The sequence below is a fragment of the Pteropus medius genome, unplaced genomic scaffold (assembly GCF_902729225.1).
Source record: "Pteropus medius unplaced genomic scaffold, Ma_sr-lr_union100, whole genome shotgun sequence".
Classification (NCBI taxonomy): Eukaryota; Metazoa; Chordata; class Mammalia; order Chiroptera; family Pteropodidae; genus Pteropus; species Pteropus medius.
Window position 1 is genome coordinate 1,890,996 of NW_024346065.1, and position 25,034 is coordinate 1,916,029.

General features: G+C 33.1%; 1 protein-coding gene across 9 annotated transcripts in view; it reads left to right on the plus strand.

Annotated features, from left to right (window-relative positions):
- The window catches only part of GPHN (gephyrin), a 390,537-nt gene that overhangs the window by 284,153 nt on the left and 81,350 nt on the right, over positions 1 to 25,034 (plus strand). For all 9 annotated transcript variants that reach the window (XM_039875261.1, XM_039875256.1, XM_039875259.1 and 6 more), the window contains one exon: positions 19,023 to 19,160. In XM_039875261.1, the coding sequence (XP_039731195.1) occupies positions 19,023 to 19,160 (138 nt within the window). The remainder of the gene's footprint in view (positions 1 to 19,022; positions 19,161 to 25,034) is intronic.

Here is a 25,034-nt window from a genome sequence, read left to right on the forward strand (position 1 = left end):
GAGTGTAAGTGAAAGGGAAAGCCTAAAGGAAGACAGGTCAAGGTTGGATATTACTTTTAATCACTCCCTTTTTCTTGAAACAATTATCTTCCTTGATATTGTTCTCTTCTTTTAAGCTGTTTCTTTTTTCTCCAGCTTCTTTGACTTTTACTTTTGGCTCATTCATTAAATATCATTGGAATTCAGAGTTCTTTCTTAGACCTGGCATTCACACTCTATATTCTGCATAAGTAAAGTCATCCACATACAAAGCTTCAGTAAACGCATCTTTTCCATAAACTTCAGTTATGTTTCCAGTCATTTCTTATAGAACTCTTCCTGGCTACTCCACAGTTTTCTCATACTCAACATGACCAAAACCAAATTTATAATCTCAACCTGCTTCACGTGTCTCATGGAATGACATTACTGTCCATCTAGGTTGTCCAAACCAAAAATCTTTACAGTGTTTTTCTGTCCCTCTTTCTGCAACCATTTTTATCTTTCTAAAATGTAAATTAAAGCTGTCATACTCCTAATTAATGACTTTCACCCTTTAGTAGCTTCTTGTTCTTAGATAAAGTCTGAGCTTCTTAAAATTGCTTACAGTTTAGCTTCTACTTGCCGCTAGTTTTACCTCTATCACTCCCACCTTGAATTCAGTGCTCCAGCCATATGAAACTTTCAATTTGTAAATAGTTCCTTCTTTCCCAAAATTTTATTCCCCCATCTCTTTTCCTGGATAACTGCTACTTATCCTACATTTTCTTCAGAAGGCTTTTTGTCACCTCCTAAATCTGAGCAAAGTATCTCTGCTTTGTTCTTCTCTAGTGTCCTGTAGGTTCCTTTATTGTAAGCCTATTTATGATATAGTACTTTTCTGTCTACTCTACTCTAGCAGTACCTCATCTGTCTTATTCACTGGTACTATTCCCAAGAGCTAGCACAAGGATTGTCTCTCAATAAATGAGTTTAATGGGTGAGTAAGTAAATAAATGAGAAGAAAAGCTTAAGCAAGCAGAACAGGCATGGGACAAGAAAACATCCAAGTAAGAAATCAGAGTGGGAACAGAGAAGGAAAACAATAAACATTGGGAAAAAAAAAACACTAATCTATTTGTTACCAATGCTATTCTTCTTAACTGCTTCATCTCTTCAAATTATTTCATGTCTTCATTCTGTCTTTATCCCTTCATTCATTCTCACTGTTATCACCCAGATTCAGGATCTATTACTACCTCTTACCTGGATTATATTATCATCTTTTTGGTTCTAGTGTTATGCCTTTCAATCTTTCCTAGATAAATAAGTCTTCTAGTTAATTTTCTTATGCCTTGCTATTAAAAAACATGAAGTTTTCTCTTTTCTTTGTGACCTCCAGTAAAAAAGAATGATTGATATAGTCCTTAAAGAAGTATGCTAAATTTTTATAGTTATTATCTTTAGAAAATTTTTTCCTAATTCTCCTGCTACAATCTAATCCCTTACCTTCTTGATTGGCACTTATTGGATCAGACAAAAGCTACTTATTCTCACTTATTCAGTTTTCCTTTATGTAACTAAAGAATTAGCAATTCATTTCCTTAAGTAATTATTGAGGTACTATTTACAGGCATTGCCCTTCTCAACTTTCTCATCTAATATCATAAATAAATCAACTGTATTTTTATGTGTCCTCATATAGTTTATTTACCAAGTTCTCAAATATTTTTTGTGAAACTTAATAATTCTATAAGCAGTATTTACCTTCAATTTAAATTTTATCTCACTTGTCTTATTGTCCTAGATTATCACATTTTTATTTTACATGAAAAATTGTGACTCATTTATTACTTTTAGTCAACCTTTTAGCCTTTTCATTATCAATAATATATCTGGTATAGCTAAAATCATTAAATTTAAATAGATCATGGAATAGGAAGTTCCACCCCCTTTTTTTTCCACAGGGACACCAACTTAACAACAACATATGGACCAAAATACGAGAACTCCAGAAACCAGTTAAGAGATTGCAATACCTCAGGTGAGCACAAAGTCAAGGACTGACCAAGAACAGCTGCATTAAAATAGGAAGAAGAGCCTTTTCACTTTACCAGTGATCTCTCCATCCCCAAGCCAGTATTGGTCACAGTGATCAGCAGAGAACACCTGGTTTGCAGCTGCTCGCTGAAGGGATAATGAGAGAGAAGAGGGGAGTGTGCATTCAACACTTCTGCTTTTCAGAACATTGCCTGAGGAACTGGTTTTTGTCTCTCCTGACTTGGAACACTGATGTAACAGGCAAAGTTTGATGTGTGGGGGCCATTGAAAGCAAGGGAAAGCAGGGGCAGTTTGCAGTGATACCAGAGAGCTTGAAATGGTGTGGGAGCTGGCATGGCTCAGTGCTATGAAGTAAAGGCGCCCAACTCACAGCTTCTCCCTTGGGAAGAAGGGAGAAGAGTAGAGCATATGTTCCACAGTCCAGTTTTTTGGGGGCTGCCCAAAGGACTGGTTTCTATCTCATCTGCTTTTGGTCATGTGAGCTGGTACACTTTAGAATCCTGGAGGCTACTAGAGAATGATGGAGAGCAGCTGCAGTGCCAGAAAGCCTACACTATTTCAGGCAGACACTAGAGGGAGTAAGAAATTACAGGCTTCTGAAAAGTAAATCAGCAAACCTCTGGTTAGGAAATTATACACACAGTCAGGAGAAACTACATGACCCAAAAATAGTTTCATAGGTCCCCAGAACCTCTAGCCAGGCTGATTGGTGAAAGTCTTCTCCTTTAAGAAACCAGTCCTTAAAGATTAGGAGATATGGCTATTTTTCCAAACATATAAATTCAGCAAAAAATCACAAGGCACATGAAGAAATAGAGAAACATGGCCCAGTCAAATTAACAAAATAAATCTCCAAAAACCAACCCCAAAGAAGCAGAAATCTAAAAATTTTCTTACAAAGAATTCTAAGTCATTTTCTTGACTTAGCTAACTAATCTGTGGGAGAACACAGATAGACAACTCTGCAAAATCAGGAAAACTGCATGAAAAAATGAGAATATCAACATAGAAACTATAAAAGAGAGAGAGAGAACCAAACATAAATTCTAGGACTGAATACTATAATAACTGAATGGAAATTTTTACTAGAGACATTCAAGCAGATTTAATCAAGCAGAAGAAAGAGCTTAAAAAATAAAGATCATTTGAAATCATGTCAGAGGAGCAAAAAGAAAAAAAAAAAAAAGACAAGTGAAGAAAGCCGAAGAGACCTATAGGACAGCATCAAGCAGACTAATACATGCATCATGGGAGTCTTAGGAGAGGGGAGAGAGAAAGGAATAGAGAATTTATTTGAAGAAATAATAGCTAGGAATTTCCCAAATCTGTGGAAAGAAATGGACATTGAAATTCAAGAAGCTTAAAGACTCCAGCTAGGATAAAGCCAAAGAGGCCCATACTAAAACACCTGAGAATCAAACAGTCAAAAGTCAAAGATAAAGGGAAAATCTTGAAAGCAGCAAGAGAAAAGCAACTCATCATTTATAAGAGAGTTCTCATAAGATTATCTGTGACTTTCACAGCAGAAACTTTACAAGCCAGAAGGGAATAGGATGATATATTCAAAGTGCTTAAAGAAAAAAATAGGCAACTAAGAATACAATGTCTAACAAAGCTGTCCTTCAAAAAATAAGAATAAGTACTTCTCTAGATAAACAGAAGCTGAGTAGTTCATCACCACTAGAAACTCACCAGTAAAGGTAAATATATAGACAAAAACAGAATTCCATAATATTGTAATAGAATTGTAATTAAATTACAATTAAAGCACTTTGAATTCTGGCATAAAATTTCAAAAGATAAAAGCATTAAAAACTATAAGACTATGTTAATGGATACACAATATATAAAGATGTAATCTGTGACATAACTAAAAGTAGGAGTAGGGAAATATAAAAGAGTAGAGCTTTTGTATATGATTAAGTTATCAGCATAAAATAGGTTGTTATAACTATATGATGAATTAGCTCCATGGTAAGCACAAAAAAAATTACAAAAGATACACAAAAGTAAATGAGAAAGGAATCAAAGAAGATCAATATAAAAAATTAACAAAACACGAAGACCGCAAGAGCAGAAAAGAGGAACAAAAGAGCTACAAGATAGAAAACAATTAACAAAATGATGATATTAAGTCCTTTTCTCTCAGTACTAACTTTAAACATAAATAGATTATGTTTCTATCCTAAGAAATCTGCCAGGTACCTTTTCCAGCTACAATGGAATTAAACTAGAAATCAATAGCAATAGTAAAATTGGAAAATTCTTGAATATGTGGAAATTAAACAACACATTCTTAAACAGTGTGTCAAAGAAGAAATCACAAGGAAATTAGAAAATATCTTGAGACTTATAAAAACGAAAACCACCTAACTATATGTCCATCTCAAAGAACTAGAAAAAGAAAAACAAACTAAACACAAAGTTAGCAGAAGGAAGAAAATAATAAATATTAGAGCAGAAATAAATGAAATAGAGGCTAAAAAAACTCTAATAGAAGAAAGCAACAAAACTAAGAGTTGATTTTTAGAAAATATCAACTGATTTGACAAACCCTTAGCTAGACTAAGAATAAAAGAGAAGACTCAACTAAAATTAGAAATGAAGAAGGAAACATTACAACTGATGTCACAGAAATAAAAAATGTTACAAGACTACTATAAACAATTATATGTCAACAAATTTGACAACCCAGAAGAAATGGATAAATTCTTAGAAACATACAACCTACCAAGACTGAATCATGAAGAAATGGAAAATGAATAGACCAATAAATAGTAAGGAGATTGAATCAGTAATCAGAAGCCTTCCAACAAAGAACCTAGGACCATGTGGCTTCTGCCAGACAATTTAAAAATAATTAAAGCCAGTTCTTTTCAAACTTCTACAAGTTATCGAAGAAAAGGAAAAATTTCTTAACTTGATAACAAACAAACAAAAAATTTTTTAAATTGGCAAAAGACTTGAATAGACATTTCTCCAAAGAAGACATATAAATGCCAACAAGCACATGAAAAGATGCTCAACATCACTACACACAAAGGAAATGCAAGTCAAAACCATACCTATTAGGATGGCCACTATCGATAAAAACACAAATAATAGGTGTTGGTGAAGATGTGGAGAAATTGGAACCATTGTAAATTGTTGGTATGACCGTAAAATTTCCATAGTAGTTACTTCATTGCAGCATTATTCACAATAGCCAAGAAGCAACCTAAATGTGTATCAAGAGATAAATGAATACATACACACAATGGAATATTATTCAGCCTTAAAAAAAGAAGGAAATCCTATCGTGAACCTTGAGACATTATGCTAAATGAAATAAGCCAGTCACAAAAAGGCAAATACTGCACGATTTGACTTATCTGAGGTATCTAAAATTAAACTCTTAGAAACAGAAAATAAAATGGTGGTTGATAGTGGGTAGAGTGGGGAGACTATGGGCATTGTTGTTCCATAGGTATAGAGTTTCATTTACACAAGATGAAAAAGTTTAAGAGACCTGTATTACAACACTGTGCATATAGTTAACAAAACTGTACTGTACACTTATAAATTGTTAGGATGTATATTAGATTCACCAGCTGTATACTAATGACTCTTAAATATAGCATTCTCTCCCAAACTCCAGACTCCCCTCGTTGTTACATACTGGAATTACTCCTTGATGTCTTCCTGGCTTCTCACATTTTCTCACCGGAAACCAAATTTAGTACTCTTCCTTCCAAATTGTTTCTATAAGGCTCCCTTAATTAATGACACTCACACCCTACACTATTAACCAAGCTTGAAATCTCACCATAATATTTACCTTCTCTTCCCCAAAGCAGAATCAGTCATAGAACCTTTTTTTATGGCTCTTCCAAATATCCCTTTTCCAATTTCTCTTAGTTCAGGCCTTCTTCGTCTTTCACCTGTAGGATTATAGTAGCATACTAATTGCCCTGTCTGTCTACAGTCTCTCTTCCTTCTAATCTACCATCAGCCAAGTATTACATTTTTAAGTATGTATCACTTGTCTTTTTAAAAAATCTCGAATAGTTCTCCATTTTCTATCATACTGTCTCTTCAAAATTTGTTCTTGACTGAATTGACCACCTTATATGCCTTATACATATTTCATCCTCTCCACCGCCAGACTCTAACCTCATTAGGCAATTCCTCATTCTCTGAAAGCATGTACTTTGGAATCTCTGTCATTTTGTTCATTATGTTTCAAATGTTCCTCCCTTTTTCTTATTATTTAAAGTTCAACTCAATTGTCACTTCCTCTGTGAAGCTTTACAGTTTGTTCCCTAGGAATTAGTTATTCACTTTTCTGTGTTATCACACATAGTATTTTCTTTTTACATTAAAACATAAACATTTACAGGGTTTTTCAGTTTTCTGTTAAAACACAGCCTGATGTATATGTTCCATGAGCATGAGAAATAGGAATCTCATCTTATTTTATCTCAGCATCACTCATTAATGTTTAATAAAGTGCCTTATATATAAAAAGTATTCAACCCATATTTAGTAAATGAAATTGTAGGAAAGAAAGTCCCCCTCGTGTGATATAAGAGGAAACTAAATATCTGGAGATTTGGTCTTTTCATCTTGCCCTTCTATCTGCTTAGACATATGGCTTTGAGCTAATCTTTTAACCTTTCTTTGGTAGAATTTGTTGTATACAAGAAATTTTATGGGTGTTACTCCATGCTTAAAAACTGTAAAACATCGGCTTACATGATAAAGTTCAATATATAACCATATATAAATGGTTTCCCATGGTTCACATGATAAAATTCAGCTCCAAAACCTAGCACTCAGAGACCTCCATGGTCTGGTTTAGTTACTTTTCTAGCCTCAGCTCCCACTGATCCCCACTAAGAACTCAGTGCTCTAACCATACTGATCTCTACATTCTTTCCTAAACATATTGTCTAGTCTCACCTTAACTGCTGTATCACTTAGTCCTGGCAGGAGTCAGATGACACGCTCAAACAGGATAATGAAAAAGAATTTTTTGAAAGAAGGAATCACAACAGAATGACCAGAATTAAGGAAAATAACAAGAAAAGTTGAGAACTTTAGGGAGCAAGCAACAGCAGGGAATTGCTGCTAAGCCTCCAGGACCCACAGGAGGGAGCAGTTATCTAAAACAAGTCGGTTAGAGAGGGCTGCCTTACACACTGATGGATTTCATTAGAGGAATGTAACCACTGTCAACCAGCAGATAGGAGGCCAAAGGAATAAATAACCTTGTTTATATTCTTCCTCTGTTCTCCATTCCCCTGCCAGTGCTTCCCGTTGGCTGAATTCAAGCAAAGCCACAAGGATTGGGAGACTTTGTTCTATCCATAAACGATAACCCCTTAGGGGCATAGAGCAGAGTAGAGAAGAGTGGATAGTGATGCAGAAGAGCAAATGGAACTGTGTTATTCAAAGTTTTCTCTCCATCTGAATTTTAAGTCTGTTTATCTCAGATAATGGCTTTATTAAAAATAATATTAATTTAAGTATCTAACGTCAATAGAGAGCTTACCATGCTCTGGGCATTGTGACCTCCAACTGACCGTACAGTTTTTGAAGATGAACCTCCTAGTTGCCTTGCTCATGGGTTTAGACTTTATTGTAAAGGTCAGTAAAGGAAGTAAAACAAGGAAATGACAAGATCAAATTTGAACTTTGAAAGAACATTTACTATTGCATGGGGAATGGATTGAGTCAGGGTGAGATCAGAAGCAAGAATCTGATGAGAGGTTGAGTTAAAGCTGAAGCAATAGAAATAGAAAAACAGGATTTTTTAAATATTAAGATATCACAATTGACAGAATGTGGAAGGTAAGAAAGTCAAGAATGCCCCCCAATTTCTAAGTTGGGCAGTGTATGTATTACAGTACCTTATATTGATATGACCCACACCTTATTTTCATAATCTTAAAGGATAAACACGTGTTTGCTAGTAGGACTAGAAGGAGAAAGGCAGAGACAGATGTGTGAAAAAAATCATACTGTTTACTAGAAATTATTAAGATTTCTATAGCTGGAGTAAGGGTACATGTAAGAACAAAGAGAGATGAAATTGAGAAAGGACATATCTTGAAAGTCCTAGCACATTATTCTGGGTAGTCTGAACTTTATCCCAAGGGTAACAGGAAGCTTTCGATGGTTAAAAACACAATTAAATCAGATGCTATTGAGAAGCTTCCCTAGAACCCCAGAATTTAGGCCATGACGTTGTAAGAAATTGGCTGGGGTTAACTAAGAAAATAATTATTTCAAATCAAAATGCATTTATTAAAGATTTTTAAGTGGCGTGTGATCATTGTCAAGAATCTGAATAATACAGAAAAGTAGAAAAGAAAAAAAGCCACCCTCATCCTATTACTTAAAGATGATATAACTAATATATATAATAATTTTCTTCCAATATATACATTATATTTTATTTCTACAGTTATAATCATATTATGTTTTATACTTTTTAAAAAATCTATAGCACTTGTATCAGCAGAATTAGTTGTAAATTAACCCCTTTTTAGACCTATAGAAAGACCTGTGTGCAAAAATACCTTAAAATCTAGATTTGTTTTCACCAATGACACTGACTCAGTCTTTACCTTTCCTCACTCTCTATGATCACCTGTTCTCAGATTTCCTTTCTCAACTATGCAAATTATCTAACACATGCCCAAAGATCATGTTTAGCAATGTTTACGTCTTACAAAAGATATTAACTGAAATATCCTCTTTTTTATTTGTCATTGCAATTAATACATAGGGTGGGCATTTTGGAAGTTGAAGCTGTATATGCTTATACCGCATAATATGAAAAACAACACCATATAGGGAAGGTTAACTACAGGAAATACAACTTTATGAGCTGACAAAATTTCTTTAACTGCAAAGATGACTTTGAACTTCTCTTGGTCCTTTTTCCCAAGGCATTCTAAAGACTAGTTAATGCTTAGAAAGGGCTTTAAAAGATTCTTATCAGATTCCACTTTTATTTTTTCTCTACCTTTGTCTAGAGAATGTTTAGAGCAAGGCCCTACTAAAGAAAACAAAATTATAATTTTGCATTTTAATACCAGTGGCACTTACATTCCAAATAGAAGCTGACCAAAATATGTATGTATCTACACTAATATTAAAGCTTCTGAAATTGACAGCCTCTTTTTTGGGGAAATAAGGGAATTCTTAACCAGCTTTTTGGCTATTTAGGGTTAGGAAAAAAGCGTCCTACTAGCCTAATAAAGCAAGCTGGAGTTCAGAGACCAAAAAAAGGTCACCAAACCAAAAATAAGATAGCAAGACAAGAATGAACCAAGGGACTCCAGATCAGATAATATACAAGCTCTGAGGTTTACTTACATTCCTGAACCAGAATGACAGCAAAGCAAAGCATAATTATCAAGAGTTAAGAAAGAGGAGAAATATCTGATGAAAGAGGGGTGCAAGATTGGAAAATTGTGTCTGAAACTTTTCTTTTGCCTTAGTGACTATAACCAGTACCTACAGTTAATGTCTGTATAGCACTAGTGCTGCTAGTAAGGGCAAGAACACAAGGATCCGGATTTGAGGCCGTCTTCAAGAGCTCTCAGTCCTTAAGAACACGTCATGGCGAAGTTCAGCCCCATAGAGTCATGAAAAACCATTGATCATGTGAGGCCACCTCAACCCAAAAGGCCTTGTTTTCCTTTGTTGGGAGTATTAGCACTTAACTCCTACATTTATAATTTTTTTAAAGAATTTTATCCTTTTTGAGTGTTACTTTAGCAAATCCACTTTATCATTATATCTTTCAAAACCATTTTTTCTTCATCTTTTTTTACTCTGTTCTCTCAGCTAATTTTATCTATTTACTTTTAATATTGTATATGCGACAAATTGAAAATAAAAGCCAAAGGGAGATAGCTGTAAAAACAGTTCACGCCTGACCACAGGAGATATTACTTTTTCCTCCTTTCGACCTTATAATTTTTCTATAGATTAAACCTCCTGATCGCAAAAATAACCTATAAGAATTTACTTACAGTGTTGTTTACAGTGTTATCATTTAATCTTAAACTTGGTAGTACATACATTAAACAAAGGTAATTTTTCATTTTCCTGATTACTTGACCTTAGCTAAAAGTGGTCCTTATTATGTTTTCATATTCTCCTTTTTCTTTTCTCTGCTACATTAATTCTTCCACCACTTTATAACAAAAAGGTAGAGAAAAGAGGAAAAACTTATTTTAATTGTTAATAAATGTTTGCAATTGTTTTCATTTTTTTATATTTTTTTATTAAGTTTATTGGGGTAACATTGGTTAATACAATTACATAATTTTCAGGTGTACATCATAGTGTGACATCTATATATTCTATTGTGTGCAATTGTTTTTAAAAATAGACAATTACAGTAAAAAATAAATGAGGATTTTGACCAGAATAAGATTTGAAATTGTAGTGTAGTGTTTATCTATACAGCCCATCTTCTTTGTCAGTGTATATATTCTAGACTGATTAAAAGCAAGCATTTAGAAAGTCATTCAACAGAAATTTTCTGTGTGACCACTGTGTGCACAGCATCCTGGACCTTGCTGTTAAGACACTTTTTTCTTTCTTAAAGAGCTGATAATCTAGTTAAGAAAACAGATATATATATAAATAAGTGTAATTACTGTAAAGTATATAGTTAATATAATATGCAATGACAATCTTAAAATAGAGTATTTTATAGTGCCTTGTGAAGAAAAAAACGGAATGATCGTACGTTGCTGCATAAAGAAGGGACTATTAAAAAGGTTTTTAGATTTTTTATTTTAAAATAATTTCAAGCTTCAGAAAAGTTGAAAGAATAGAACAAATAATTCTCGTAAATCTTTCACTCAAATTCCCTCAAATGTTAGCATTTTGCCACATTTGCTTTATCATTTCTCTATATATATTAATACACACATTTTCCTGAACTGCTTATGAATAAATTACAGATGTGATGTTTCTTTACCCCTAAATATTTCAAATATATAATTTCTTTTTTAAAAAAAGAAAGAAAAGAGAAAAAAATATGTTCTTATACAACCACAGTACAATTATCAAAATTAAGAAATGAACCTTGCCACAATACTATTATATAACCTTATTCAAATTACATTTTGCCAGTTTGTCTAATAATATTCTTTATAGCAAAAGGAAAAATACACATTCTTTTCTTCTGATCCAACCCAGAATTATGCATTACTTGTAGTTATCATGTGTCTTTAGGCTCCTTTATCTGGAACAATATTTCAGGTTTTCTTTGTCTTTTATGACCTTGCCATTTTTGAAGAGTATAATGCAGTTATTTTGTAATACGTCCATCAAATTTAGACTTTTCTGATGTTTCCTGATGGTTTAATTTACATTATGCTTTTTTGCCAGTTATACTTCATATGTGTTGTTGTGTCCTTCTCAGTGTGTCATATCAGCATGCTTATGAAGTAATTTTGTCCCATAGCTGATAATATTAACTTTGATCACTTCATTAAGATGGTGTCTGTCAGGCTTCTCCTGTAAAGTTACTATTTTTCTTTGTAGTTAAGAATCTTGTGGAGATATATGTTGAGACCATATAAATATGTTATTTTTCTTGAGGTTTTTACCTTTTAGTTTTAGTACCCATTTAATTTTTGCCTGAATCAATATGATAGTTGCCAAGTGGTGACTTTCTAATTCCAAGATTTCTTCATTTATCAGTTGGCATTCTGTTGTAGGAAGAATTTTATTTAATCACCTATTTATTTATATTAGTATATGCTAATAGATTCTTATTTTATTAAATGGATTATATAATCTATTACTCTCCTAATTAACTTTGATTCTTGAGTTGTCTCAGGTTTGGCCAAACGGAGTCTCTTCAAGTTGACTCTAAGATCCTTTTGACATGTTCCCATCATTATTTGAGTGCTTCCTTACCAAAGAAAGTTGTGAAGGAAGAATAGTAATTTCCCAGGAAAACAAACAGATGAAAGAAAATTTATCCTAGGCAAAAAGAACATGATATGCTAAAATAGTATAATATATTCCAATATCTACAATGGAATCAATTTTCTAAGTAATGGAGTAATGAGTGATGAGGCTTAAAAGGAATCAAGTAAGGGTTTTGCATAATATTCTAAGGAATTTGAAGTTTATCCTGTGGATGATAAGTGAATCATTCATATAAATTATAGAGCAAACATTTCATGATAATGTCCTGTTTTATAATCTTGATGCACAGAAATTCCAAGAGTACTTTCCTTCAATATTTCTTATACAGCTCTAGAAAATAACACATTCCTTTCAGCCATGGTTTCTAGGTTTTATCAGAAATGCTATGAGGCTGTGCTATGAGGCTCTTGAATAAACAAGTAGAAAACTTATAAAACTATTAAACTGAAAACAATATAAGAAATTATTTTCAGATATGTCAAGTGCCTTGTAATCCTAAACTTACAAACTACCATTGCCAGTGTTTCCTGAGAGCTTTGTACCTGATTTCACTTGAGACATTTATATGAACGACTAAATGCTTTGTATATCTGAACCACACATTCTTAGAGTTACCGAAGTCCCTAGATATTTAACCTGAAAAAATTACTATCATCAAATGTAAGTTATCTAGGAAAGCTGTTCATTACCTTAGATGGTTTGCTGTTCAGAAAAATCCAGGAGGTAGGAATTCAAGCTGCAGATGCTATGAGAAATAGAGGCGATAATATTAATAGAAAAAAACAAGTTTCTTCCTTGAGATTTTCTTTATATTCAAAGAATGAATAATTTACACTTTAAATAGTTGGGGAACTCTCTTACTGATTGTTTCTGAAGAATAGTTTCCTCTCAAGAATCAGGAAGAGCCCCTGCAAAACATCTGTTTGTGTTATATTTCGTTTAATGTTCTGAAAGCATCTTTTCTTCATTTACTTCTAATTTTAAAAAGTAGATTTTTGAGCTAAGTTAAAACACTGTATATTAAGAATTAGCACATTAAAAAGGATGCATTTCAAATGGGAAAAATACTTTCATTGATAGAAACAGTTCTATTTCAAGTTGGCCATGCCATAGAAAAAAGATTACTGCTACATAACGATGCTTGGTAGAAGGAATTCATTTGTACTTTCTGTGTCTCTTTGAAGGCTGTGAACATCATAGACATTGCCATTAGTATTTAAACATGTCTTTGATGATGACAATCCTCAGTGAACTTGTACTGTTTTTACACTGACTTCTTATATAGCCTTTTTAGTGATTGTAGCTGCTGCATGGAACACAGGAGATCTCAATAACCTTTTGAGTACTTTACCTACAAAGATTCTGAACTAATATAATTAACCCCATGTCTAGACTTATACACCAGAAAATATAGAAGAGATAAGTTCAGTTTTACTTATGGAAACCTAGGCTTATTAGAAAATCTTTCGATCATCAATCTGTGGCTAATTTAGAATCCCTTAAATTCTACAAAGCTAGTTCAGAAAATTAAACCCATTGCAGAAGAATGCTGTCAATTTAGATGTCACAATAATTCAACCTTTTTCTTTTTGTTCAGTTTGGACAGCTACTACTGGGGAGGATATCTAGACTTACTTTAACCATCCCCCCCGACTCCCATGTAAAGATTCCATATCCTAAAACATTTTGCAGTTTATTTTTGTCAGTGTAGCTAGCCTACCTACAAATTGTCACTAACAGCCATATGTTACCAGAGCTAATTTTACTATTGTAAGTTAAAATAAACATTCCCTTGAACACTACCTTCTCAGTAAGACATACTTTCACATGATAGTTGTTTTGTTTTATAGTATACACAAATTGAATAGAGCTAACGCCCTCACAGATTCTCTTTGTGACTCTTGGTATTCATTTGTAAGGTAGCTATCAGAATATATTTGTGGCCATGAAGTAGTTTTTGCATTATAGGAAAAACTCTATCCACATTTTCTATCAAATCTTGGATATTTTCTGAATCCAAAATCCAAAATTTCTCTCATTATAATCTTCTTAATTTTTAATTAAATTCATTGGAGTGACATTGGTTAATAAAATTATGTAGGTTTCAAGGGTACAATTCAGTAATACATCATCTATGTATTGCATTGCGTGTTCACCACCCAAAGTCAAATCTTCTGTCACCAGATATTTGACTCTGTTTACCCTTATCTACCTTTCCCTCTCCCCTCTTTCCCTTTGGTAACCACTAAACTGTTGTCTGTGTATGAGTTTTTGTTTGTTTGTCTGTTCATTTGTTGCTTTCAGTTTTATAACCCACATATCAGTGAAATCGTATGGTTCTCAACCTTTGCTGTCTGATTTATCTCAATTAGCATGATTTTCTCAAGATCCATCTATGTTGTCACAAATGGCAGCATTTCATCTCTTCTTATGGCCAAGTAGTATTCCATTGTATATTTGTACCACAGCTTCTTTATCTAATCATCTATTACATAAATAGATAAATAGAGACACGTTGGTTGTTTCCATGTCTCAGCCCCTGTAAATAATACTTAAGTGAACATCAGAGTGCATATATCTTTATGAATAAATGTTTCCAAATTTGGGGGGCAGATACCCAGAAAAGGGATTGCTGGGTCATATGGTAATTATATTCTTAATTTTTTGAGGAACCTTCATACTGTTTTTCATAGTGACTATATAAATTCACATTCCCACTAGCGTGGATGAGGGTTCCTTTTTTCTCACAACCTCTCTAACACTTATTACTTGTGTTTCTTGCTTTTACTTTTTAAGAAATTTTTCTTCCTTCCATCTCCTATGTCTACCTTAGTGAAGTTTATGGAACACTCAGTGAACACTGGATGCTAGACGATACCCATCTGGCCTTCAAGACACAAAAGTGCATACTTTTTTTTTCTCAATTTTTTCCTCTTCTGTCAGATTTCGAGACTAGACTCAGAATCAGGAAGAGGATTGGGGTGTGAGGAAAAACATTTCATGATCCTTTTTCCTGCCTGATTGAGTTCTCTAATGGCCCAAGACAGAAGTGTTTTGAGGTTGCAACTTGCAAAATAAGAGAAGTCAGAGATAACTATTCTTAAATTTTCTGAAGCTTTCCTTTTGAAGTTTCTTATAAATCGCTGGTGTCAACATCAGAAAACAGTTGAAATTGTATTTCTTTTAAAAATGGAAACAAACCAAACCAGGAAACATAACTGTTTCCTTACCAGATTTATTTTGAAAATGTGTACCTTCTAAAAATGGGCTGCCCTTGGGAGGCCTGCCTAAGAGCCCCTACTGAACATGTGAGTGCTGTGTCCTTAGCCTAGGCCTCCAGCTGCTAGTGCCTCTTTGTGTGTCCCTGGTGCTAACCCTGGAGCATTGTTTGTCCACTTTTGATTTGAAAATGAGAGCACTGGATCACCTATATCAATGGTTTTGAAACATATTTTGGCTATAATTTTTTGTTAAATGGAATCTTGTATGAACAAAGAGTCATACTGCGTATCATGAGGGAAAAAAAAGAACTAGGTGCATTAATATCATTTAGTAGTCCTTTTACTTTAAAAGAACAGCTATTCTCTATTTCATTAATTTTATTCTTATGTGTAGAAGGTCAGTTACAAATACTGTTTTTCTCATATTTATAGGACCAAGTTAACTCTTCTTTATTGGTAAAGTAGCTGAGTATTCCTACTGTGATTTGGGTGAGTCTTGAGTGGGAAGCAGCCTCTTGGCACATAGAAAGTGCTCAGTAAATATTTGTTGAAAATACACACACACACACACACACACACACAAACACACACACACACACACACACTCTCTCTCTCTCTCTCTCTCTGCTAATGTGCCAGAGAATTAAAATACTCCTCTTTGAGACATTACTTTCAGTTAATTGTGTAGATAGAAGACCCCTATGATAACATGCAGTAGTTTAGCCAGGAAACAGTATTAACCCATTATAATCAAATTTTGGATTATGTACCCAGTGAAGCAGTCTCTTTCTGGCACAGAGTCTATAAATATTGAAGAGCTTAGAGAAGGACAGAGCGAGAAGCACTACTTTGTTTTTCTCTTCCTGACTTTTGACTTTGTTTGAAAGATTTGCTATTCATTCATACTTCAGGTATTTATTCAGTAACTACTGTAAGTATAAAGAAAACACTATTCATAGGTGGCAAAGGATACAAAGATTAATAAGATATTGATCCTGCCTTCAAGGAGTTTACAATCAACTAACATAGGTAAGGCAAATATTTAAATGTCTATAACATAAGATAGAGGCTGTTAGGTGCCATAAGAAAAATATAAACAAGGTACAAAATTATTTTAAGGATGACAAATATTTTTCCAGACTAGTTCTCAGGTAGAGAGAATTAGAGAGAGAGAGAAAGAAAATATCTGTCTCTATAATTAGAGAACTGTCATGTGGTTTACTGCCCTCCTACTTTTATTTTTTTGCCTACTTATATATCTTTCCTTTTTTGCTGAGCTATAATGTTCTTCATGGCAGAGTATATTTTACTCTGTATATCCCAAGTCCTTAACTATTCCTGGTTCATAAAATATTCTGAATAAATATTTTTTTAATGGATACATGTATCACTCATAACCAAACTTGTTTTCTAATAAGAAAAATTCTATTCTATTTCAACACATGTTCAACAAATAAACTCTATACAATTTAAAGTACAGTTTTCTCTTCAGAACCTAAACATTTTTAAAGGACAGCTTTTATAAGATTATATGCATTTTACACCGTAAAGTAAAGCCTATGTTAGAAAAGGTCAGATCTCAGACCTATAAACCTGAATAAAAAACAGAAGCATTCCTATCATTCTCTCCAATTACATTGATTTTAACAATATGTTTTTATGATATTCAAATGACAAAGCCAAGTCTTCAGTGAAAGTGAGTTATAAATAAATATACATTCCAATTTTAAGTAAATGATAAATCATACATAATCCTTTTTTAAATGTTCACTAAAATTTTGAGTAGAAAATAATATTAATATTTAGCACTAAATAATCTGTAAGGTTCTTCAGGCTTTGAAAATTTTTTAATTTTTTTATGATTGTCCATGGGAGGAATGTCATAATTATAAGCATCTTTGTATGTATTTTTCTTTGAGTACTTATGACAATGTCATTCGTCTTATAATGGAAATTCTTGAGGAACTACCTTTAAGTCAATTCAGTGAACATGTCTGAAGCAGCTGCTGGGGTTGGGGTAAGAGTACTAAATTTAATAAATTGCAATAACCAGAAACTTACAGACTTCTGAGAGATACATACAATCATTATAGGGTGGATTAATGTGATGGGAGCTTATTTGTCTCACACATCAAAAGCCTGGAGGCAGGCAGCCAAGGGCTTGTACTAGCACCTCAACATTGTCATCAGAGGCTCAGTCTCTTTTTTCTTCTCATGTTTCCATACGTACCGAATGAGTTTCCATCCTCATTGAAAAATGCTATAGCACCTCGTATCTAGCTGTGTTCCAAGTAAAAAGAAGGTGGAAGGGCAAAAGTTTTCTCCTCTTAAAGCTTTGTATCTTTATCTTTTTATGTGTAGTGGGAAGCCTGCCCCAGGGACTTCTTCTGACACCTCACTGGCCAGCACTCTATCGTGTGATCACTCTTAGATGCAAAAGAAGCTAGGGAAGAAGTGGCAGTTAACATAGCCAAGCAACAGTGTTTGCAGTTCTTCCTTTTTTGCTTATCCATCAGGCTATAGACCCCTAAGGCTCCAAAGAGAAAGCCGAGTTATTTATGAACGAGGATATAGTCCCTTTTTGTCACAAAATGATTCATTTATTCAACAAATATTTAATTTTTTTTTTTTGCCAAATATGTGCCATAGCAAAGCTTTTACTCTTGAGTGAAATGGAAAGTCATCAGAGGGTTGGGAGCAGAGATTAGTACAATCCAGTTTACAATTTAAAAGGACCACTGTAACTGCTGTGTGAAGAATAAATTGTGGTGGACAAGGATAGATACAGGGAGACCAGTTAGGAGGCTATTCAGGTTCCCAGGAATTAAAAGCTAGTTCCAACTATTGTAGTAGTGGAGATGGTGAGTAATGATCAGATTCTAAAGATATATCAAAGATAGTTTAGATATGGTTCTGATGAAAAGAGAAAAATCAAGGATGTCTCCAAGATTTTAGACTAATAACAGGAAGCATGGAGTTGGTATTTAATAAGATGGGAATTGCAAAAGAATAAGACATTGTGTGGGTAGGTACTGTTATATTTGCCTTTTCTTTTCATTTTTTTTTTCAAGAGTTTGATTTGGACAATTAGGTTTGAATTGCCTGTTACGCATCCAAGTGCATGTTGGATGATTTATAAATTTGGAGATATATATATTCTTATCCACTAACTATTTAGATGGCATACAAATCTAGAGTTGAGGGTAGAGGTTAGGAATTAGAGATATAAAATCAGAAGTTTTAGTGTATATATGATATGCCATGGGTCTAGATGAGGTTATGTAGGAAGTAGCTAAATAATCTTTCTATAACTTTCTTCAGAGGAAAGAAAATTTCCTATAAAATCCTGAACAAATTCAAATTTGAGTATTTCATTTTACTAAACAGCTCATTAAGTGTTCAATGCTTACTGTAGTGGTTAAGGACATGAACTCTGAAGCCAGGCTATCCAGGTTTGAATTGTTGTTCTTCTATTACGAGCTCTGTGATTTAAACCTCTCTTTCCTCATCTGTAAATAAGGATAACAATGATGTCTCCCTATAAGGTTATTGTGAAGATTCATGAGTTAAATTAAACACATACCAACATTCAAAAAAGGATTAGGCAATATCATCATTAAAGTTCACCAAATTTTAACACATTATGTAACATTGTTAACTTTATTTAATGTTCCGCCAAAGCAGGCCATAATTTGGAAGCAGGAGAGCATTTCTCACCTTGTAATCTTTATTTGCAAACCTAAGAAATAGAGAGTTGTTGATGTTTATCTGTCATTCCCACTTTTTAATCAGTGTTCCAGCATCACATTCTCCGTTAAATATCTTCCTGTTTAGGTCACAGTGCTGTTGATATCACCAAGGTGGCTAGAAGACACCGCATGTCTCCTTTTCCTCTAACATCTATGGACAAAGCCTTCATCACAGTCCTGGAGATGACTCCGGTGCTTGGGACAGAAATTATCAACTATCGAGGTACTGTTATATTTGCCCACTGCCTTTTCTTTTCATTTTTTTTTTTCCAAATAAGATTCACAGAACATTAATACAAAGTTTTCCTAGATGATAAAGGTTATTAATCATTATCACATTATTATGATCATTCTTTTTATTTCTTATTTCTACTCAACTCTCAGATCAGCCTTAATGGTATACAGAGTTAAGCATCCATAAAGCTTCCTTTTTCATAAAAATTTTTAAAATGCATAAAAATCAACTGGGTTTCTTCTGTCCATCAGCATATCAATCACAAAAGAGAGGGCTATCAGCACTGTGTGAGGAAAATAGTTAATTCCAAATCTGTCAGAAATGGGAGATAACTAATCTGTCTAGTATTCATATTTTCCTTTTTGGAAAAATATGTTTTCAAATGTAAAATATAAAAACTACATTGATTTATCCATGGATCACTGAGCAACCAGTCTGATCTCAGTTTTTCTGCTTCATCTAGCTCCGCATTTTTCTGCTCTTAGTTTAGTAGCACATTGAGATCAACTTGTGGAAAGACAACAGAAAGGTGGTGGTATTCTTGGTTTTTAATCAACCACTTCCCTTTCTTAAAAACAGCATAAAAGTTGTATTTAGTGCAATACGAATAAAATATAATTTCTTAATTGTTTTTGTTATAAAAATAAACACAAAAGGATTGATTTTACAAATAAAGGACTTTATTTATAAATCACAAAATATTTTAATTTCAGTGAACATTAGTGAGTATCTATATAAACACCATAATTTTTCTGCAAGAAAATTCAGACTTAGAACAGCAGAAAAGAAATAGGATTAAGGCTCAAGACCTACATTCTTCTTTTCACTACATTTTAATTCTTCCAGTATTAAAATGTAAAAAATAATGATAGATAACAAAACAGATTATGTTAAAATTGAAAGGCCCTAAAACTAGTGAAATTTTAAATGCCAAATGCTAACTTTTTGTTCCCTAACCTTACTTAGACAAAAATTTTTATATTGTTTGCACTTATCCTTTATCTCTGACTTGCATTCTTTTAAATATGTATAGCAATAAGCTTAAACTTTTCTTTGTTTTATATTACCCCTCATTAAAGGAAATAAAGATTAGAAAACTCACTAGAGTAAGGAAATAGGAATTAATTGTGATTTCAAAATCAATTTTAATGAAATAGGTTTTTTTATATTATTAACTGCAGAATATTCAGATATTTTTTATATCAATCAATCCCGAGACATATTCAGAAAATATGATGTAAACTTAAGTTGGAAAAAGTTAAGTAATGGTTTACCTATTATAAATTAATCATCCCTGGCCCCTTGTAATTGCAGGGGAGTTTCCTTTAACATTAGTCCTTAGAAAAATCTCAGTGTATGACAGGTCACATTTAAACAGATATTCCAGTCCTATAAAGGAAAAAACAGAATTGGAAATGGCTATTTCTATATTTTCTCTAGTGAAGGAAAAAAAAAAACTGTCACATGGATTCTCTTTTCCCTTCATGTGCTTTTTTCTCTTTCATTTGTTCATCAAATCAGTTGTCACTTGTAAGTTAGCAAACTCTTCATGGATGGTTAACTTCCTTGTCAAGTGTTTCTACTTATGATGATATTAAAAAAAAGATTTGGATGCAACATTTGAGTTAGATCATACTCAATTTTTAATGCAAAAGAGTATTATAATTAAACCTCCTAGGCATTTTAGGTAGATATTTGAAAACAACACCATATATAGAAACATAATTCACGTTTTTCAACAAATATTTATTAAGCATTTACTAAATGGTAAGTTCTGGATAAATAAAGATGAATAACACTTCCGCCCTATGGATCTCATTGTGTAGAGCAGGAGAGAGACAGGTAAACAATGTGGGACTAGTCTCCTTTATCAGCTCTTTTGTAGGCTTGCTTTCCTTTGTCCATTCCTTGAATATAAACTTTCTTTAGCATTTTTGTCTTTGGCCCTTTTCACATCTTGCACATTCATTTCAGATAACCTCATACATGCCAATTGTTTCCAATACCGCCTATTAAGTGGTATCTAAATATGTATTGCTACCCAGACCTTGCCTGAGCACCAGACTCATACATCAAATGTACACCTGCTGCTAGTAAATTTGACATGACCAATGCTAAACTTATTTTCTTACCTCTACAATACTTGTTTCTTCTATGTCCTCTTGAATCCATCCCATATTTTCCATTCTCAAAACTATCATTTTAGTTCTTTATTATTAACCTCCTGGATTATTATAATCCATCCCATATTTTTCATTCTCAAAACTATCATTTTAGGTCTTTATTATTAACCTCCTGGATTATTAGAACAGAATATTGAAAATTATTCTTCTAAAGCAAATGCCTACATGTGTATGTATGTATAAAGTATTGTTTGTTTTTTGGTTTAATCGGTTTTGGCTACAGATGAATTTTCTATTATCTCTGGTCTGTCCTTTAGCATTTCTACTATTTTCAGCTCTTATTTGCAAGCAAGGCCATAAAGAGCAAGTGCTCCACTGATGATAATACCTTCCTTTGGTTTCTTGTGAGAGGTATAACTGGCATGACAATGGATGGTAATATTTATAAGACGAATGTTTATGATTCATTTTCCCTGCATATAAAATGCATGACATGAATAAATTTCAGCTTCACATTTGGTACATTACTAGCTACTGTAAGGCAGATTAAAATATTCTGGCACCATTCCCTGTAATTCCCAGTCTCTTTCAGTTAACAATGGAAAAACTATGAGCTTTCAATAGAAAGCATTCTGCTTTCTTGGGAGCATCATTTTAGATTACAAGCTCTAGGCTTTCTTATTTAAGACTAAATGATCAGAGACTTCATCATCTCTGACCCAGGTTCTTTGTTTTTCCATAAAAGACTTAAGCAATTCTAGACTTAAGCTTTGCTGTTAGAACTCAGTTTGAAGCAGTGAAGTATCTCTTCTAGAATACTGACCACAGCAGAGGTATTTCTCCTTGTCTCTGACTTATAGTTTGATGACTCCCTGAAGATAGGCAGTTATCTTAAGCAGAAATTAGAAGAAATTCAGAAGTTCTCAATTCCAAACAGGAGAAGGTTCTCTCCAAAAAAGTTCACAAGTCATGCTAGGAATCATTAACTCCTGAAGTTTCAGGGGCTGTCAGAGAATAATAAAAAAGAAAGTGAGGTATACTAAAGGAGATTTGCCATCAAACACACCCTTTACCTTGCATTACTTTTAACTAGCTGAGAAAAACTTTCTGAGTCTTGTTTCTCTCATATGTAAAAATGAGCTACAAAAACTTTCTGAGTCTTGTTTCTCTCATATGTAAAAATAGAATTAATGTCTACCCAATAAGGTCACTGTGAGATACTATTAAACTGCCATATATAGAATTTAGCAAATGGTTCCCTTCCCTTTTCCATAAGGGTATTCTGAGGTCATCACCCTAAGATAAGCACTTAAAACTTACAGAGTCAAAGCTAGAATTCCTTGGCTTGGCTCCATTTGTTGATTCACATGAACGATCTCTGGATTCCCATGCATTTTGTTATAATCAGATTTATATTTTACCCACCCGGGTCATTCAGGCATGTGCTCCCTGTCTCATGAGAAAATTTAACTAAACAGCAGTTTTTACTGTTTTTCAGCTTATCCATGGTTGAGCTTTACAAAATTGAAGGAGAGAATTGAGGTAGTTATTCAAACATTTCAAGCAAAAGCATATATTTTTATTATACTAATTACTGCCTCCAGTTTCTACCTCCAGTCAAGTAAAATCTTCACCTAGGATGATCCCATTTACTTGTAAATTTCTCCTGGGATATTGGCCTGTGCTGGCATTTACTGTAGATTTTTCCATGAATGTGACTGTTTGAACTCATTCATAATTCCCTTCAGGTAGTCTCATCTCTTTAGACTTTTTAATCCATAAACTTCATTACACATCTGAAATATGCACATTTCATTATATCCTTCTATTTATGCTTCTTATTACATCATTCCCTTTATACCTCTCCCTGAATTTCTCAAATATAAACATGTCATTAAATCGCTCTCTGTATATTCATGGTTGTGTGTGTGTGTGTGTGTGTGTGTGTGTGTGTGTGTGTGAGAGAGAGAGAGAGAGAAATTACAACCTCTAGGCAATTGTGCTGGTCTTAATATCCAAAGATTGTGTCTATATTACCAATCTGCTCTCTGTATATGTGCTTTCAGGTGCTTTTTTCTCCACCAGTATTATGGTTCCTACATGTGTGCTGTTATCACAGTACTCACAAAGCCCCCTTGTGTGAGGGAGTTATTTTTATAGTTATATAATTGAGTAAAATTAACTCTCACAGAAATCAGACCTACAATGTTGGCCTAACTATCCCTATGTCACAACCAGGTAGACTCATCTTCCTATTTTGTACTTCCTTCAATGCATACCATTACATATTTCCATATATGTAATTCTCTTTCTTTAAACATAAAGCATATTATGAATGTATTCACTTTAAGCAATTTTGATAGAAAATCTATATGTAATCAAAAAAGCAAAGAGGAATTAATCTTTCAATATGATTTCTTTTAGTTTACACAACTTTTATTGAATATATTACACAGCTTTTATTGAATATTTCTTTTAGTTTACACAGCTTTTATTGAACAAGGTACAGTCTCTAAATATGATTCTTAGTTTTCCATTATTTTGGTGTACCTCATTATCATTTCACATTTTAAATATATATGTCTTCTTTGATATAGTTTATTTTGCAATCTTTTTATTCAGTATCTATTTTGAAGTACCATATTAGGTTAGGATTCAGAATATAAGCAACGGAAAAAGTGTTTGTTAAAATGGAACAAAAATAGAAATTGTCTATAAAGGAATAGCATCAGAACACCTTATTTCCACAGTGATCAAAATTTCAAAAAAGGATCTCAGATTTTTAGAAATTCCTGTCTATCCTTAATATTATATTGGTAGAATTATAAAAGTTTATATAAATATACAAGATTTTCCAAACTATGGGGAAGAAATTAGTGCAAATGAAAATAGACAAAGTGGCTATAAAGGATTTGCCAGTACCAGCAAGAGAATTACCAGGAACGGAAACTTGGCAATAGCTTTTTTTTTTTTTTTAAACTTAGAATTGATTAACTTTCCCATTAAAGCATCCAGCGCTGCAGTAGTGTTACCTTTTTGACTGTTTTCTTAAGTAAAGACTTCGCAACTCCTGACAGGCTGTAAGCTCACCCCAGGCAGCATGGGCTATGTGCCAGGGGAACCCAAATCTTTCTTTCATTTAATTGTAAGACAAAAGCATATGAAGAAAATCAGAGATACAAGGATTCTATTGTAATCAACAACATTCTTTGTAATGTGTCTGAATGTGTATAAGAATGGAATAGGTTTGCAATAATTTTTAAAACTTTAACTCAGTGTTTCAAAAACAATTTATTTAAATGGTTAAAAATCTTTTCTTCTTCTATAAACTCCTTTTTTTGCAGAATCTCAATGTCCTTGGTTAACTTTTAAAAAAAAAAGTAACATCTTGCCTTATCATTTGGAAATACCACTGAAATACCAATGATACTATTGCAACCTTGAGACTATAATTCCTTACTTTGATTTTAGCAATATGAAAATAAGTCACGAGTATTACTTCAAAATCAATATTATGATTGGTACATTTGGTATTTATTTCTTCTCGTATCCCATTTAGGAACTTTATTTTATCATATATCTTTTTTTTCTTTTTATAAAATACTTGTTACATACTACTTTTTCCTTTTTTTGATAGTTATAATAATATCCTAATAAGGACCAATCAGTGTTGAAAAAGTTAGGAATTATTTTTAGGAGACTAGGATATGTGGTTCAAAATTATGGAAATTATAGTAAG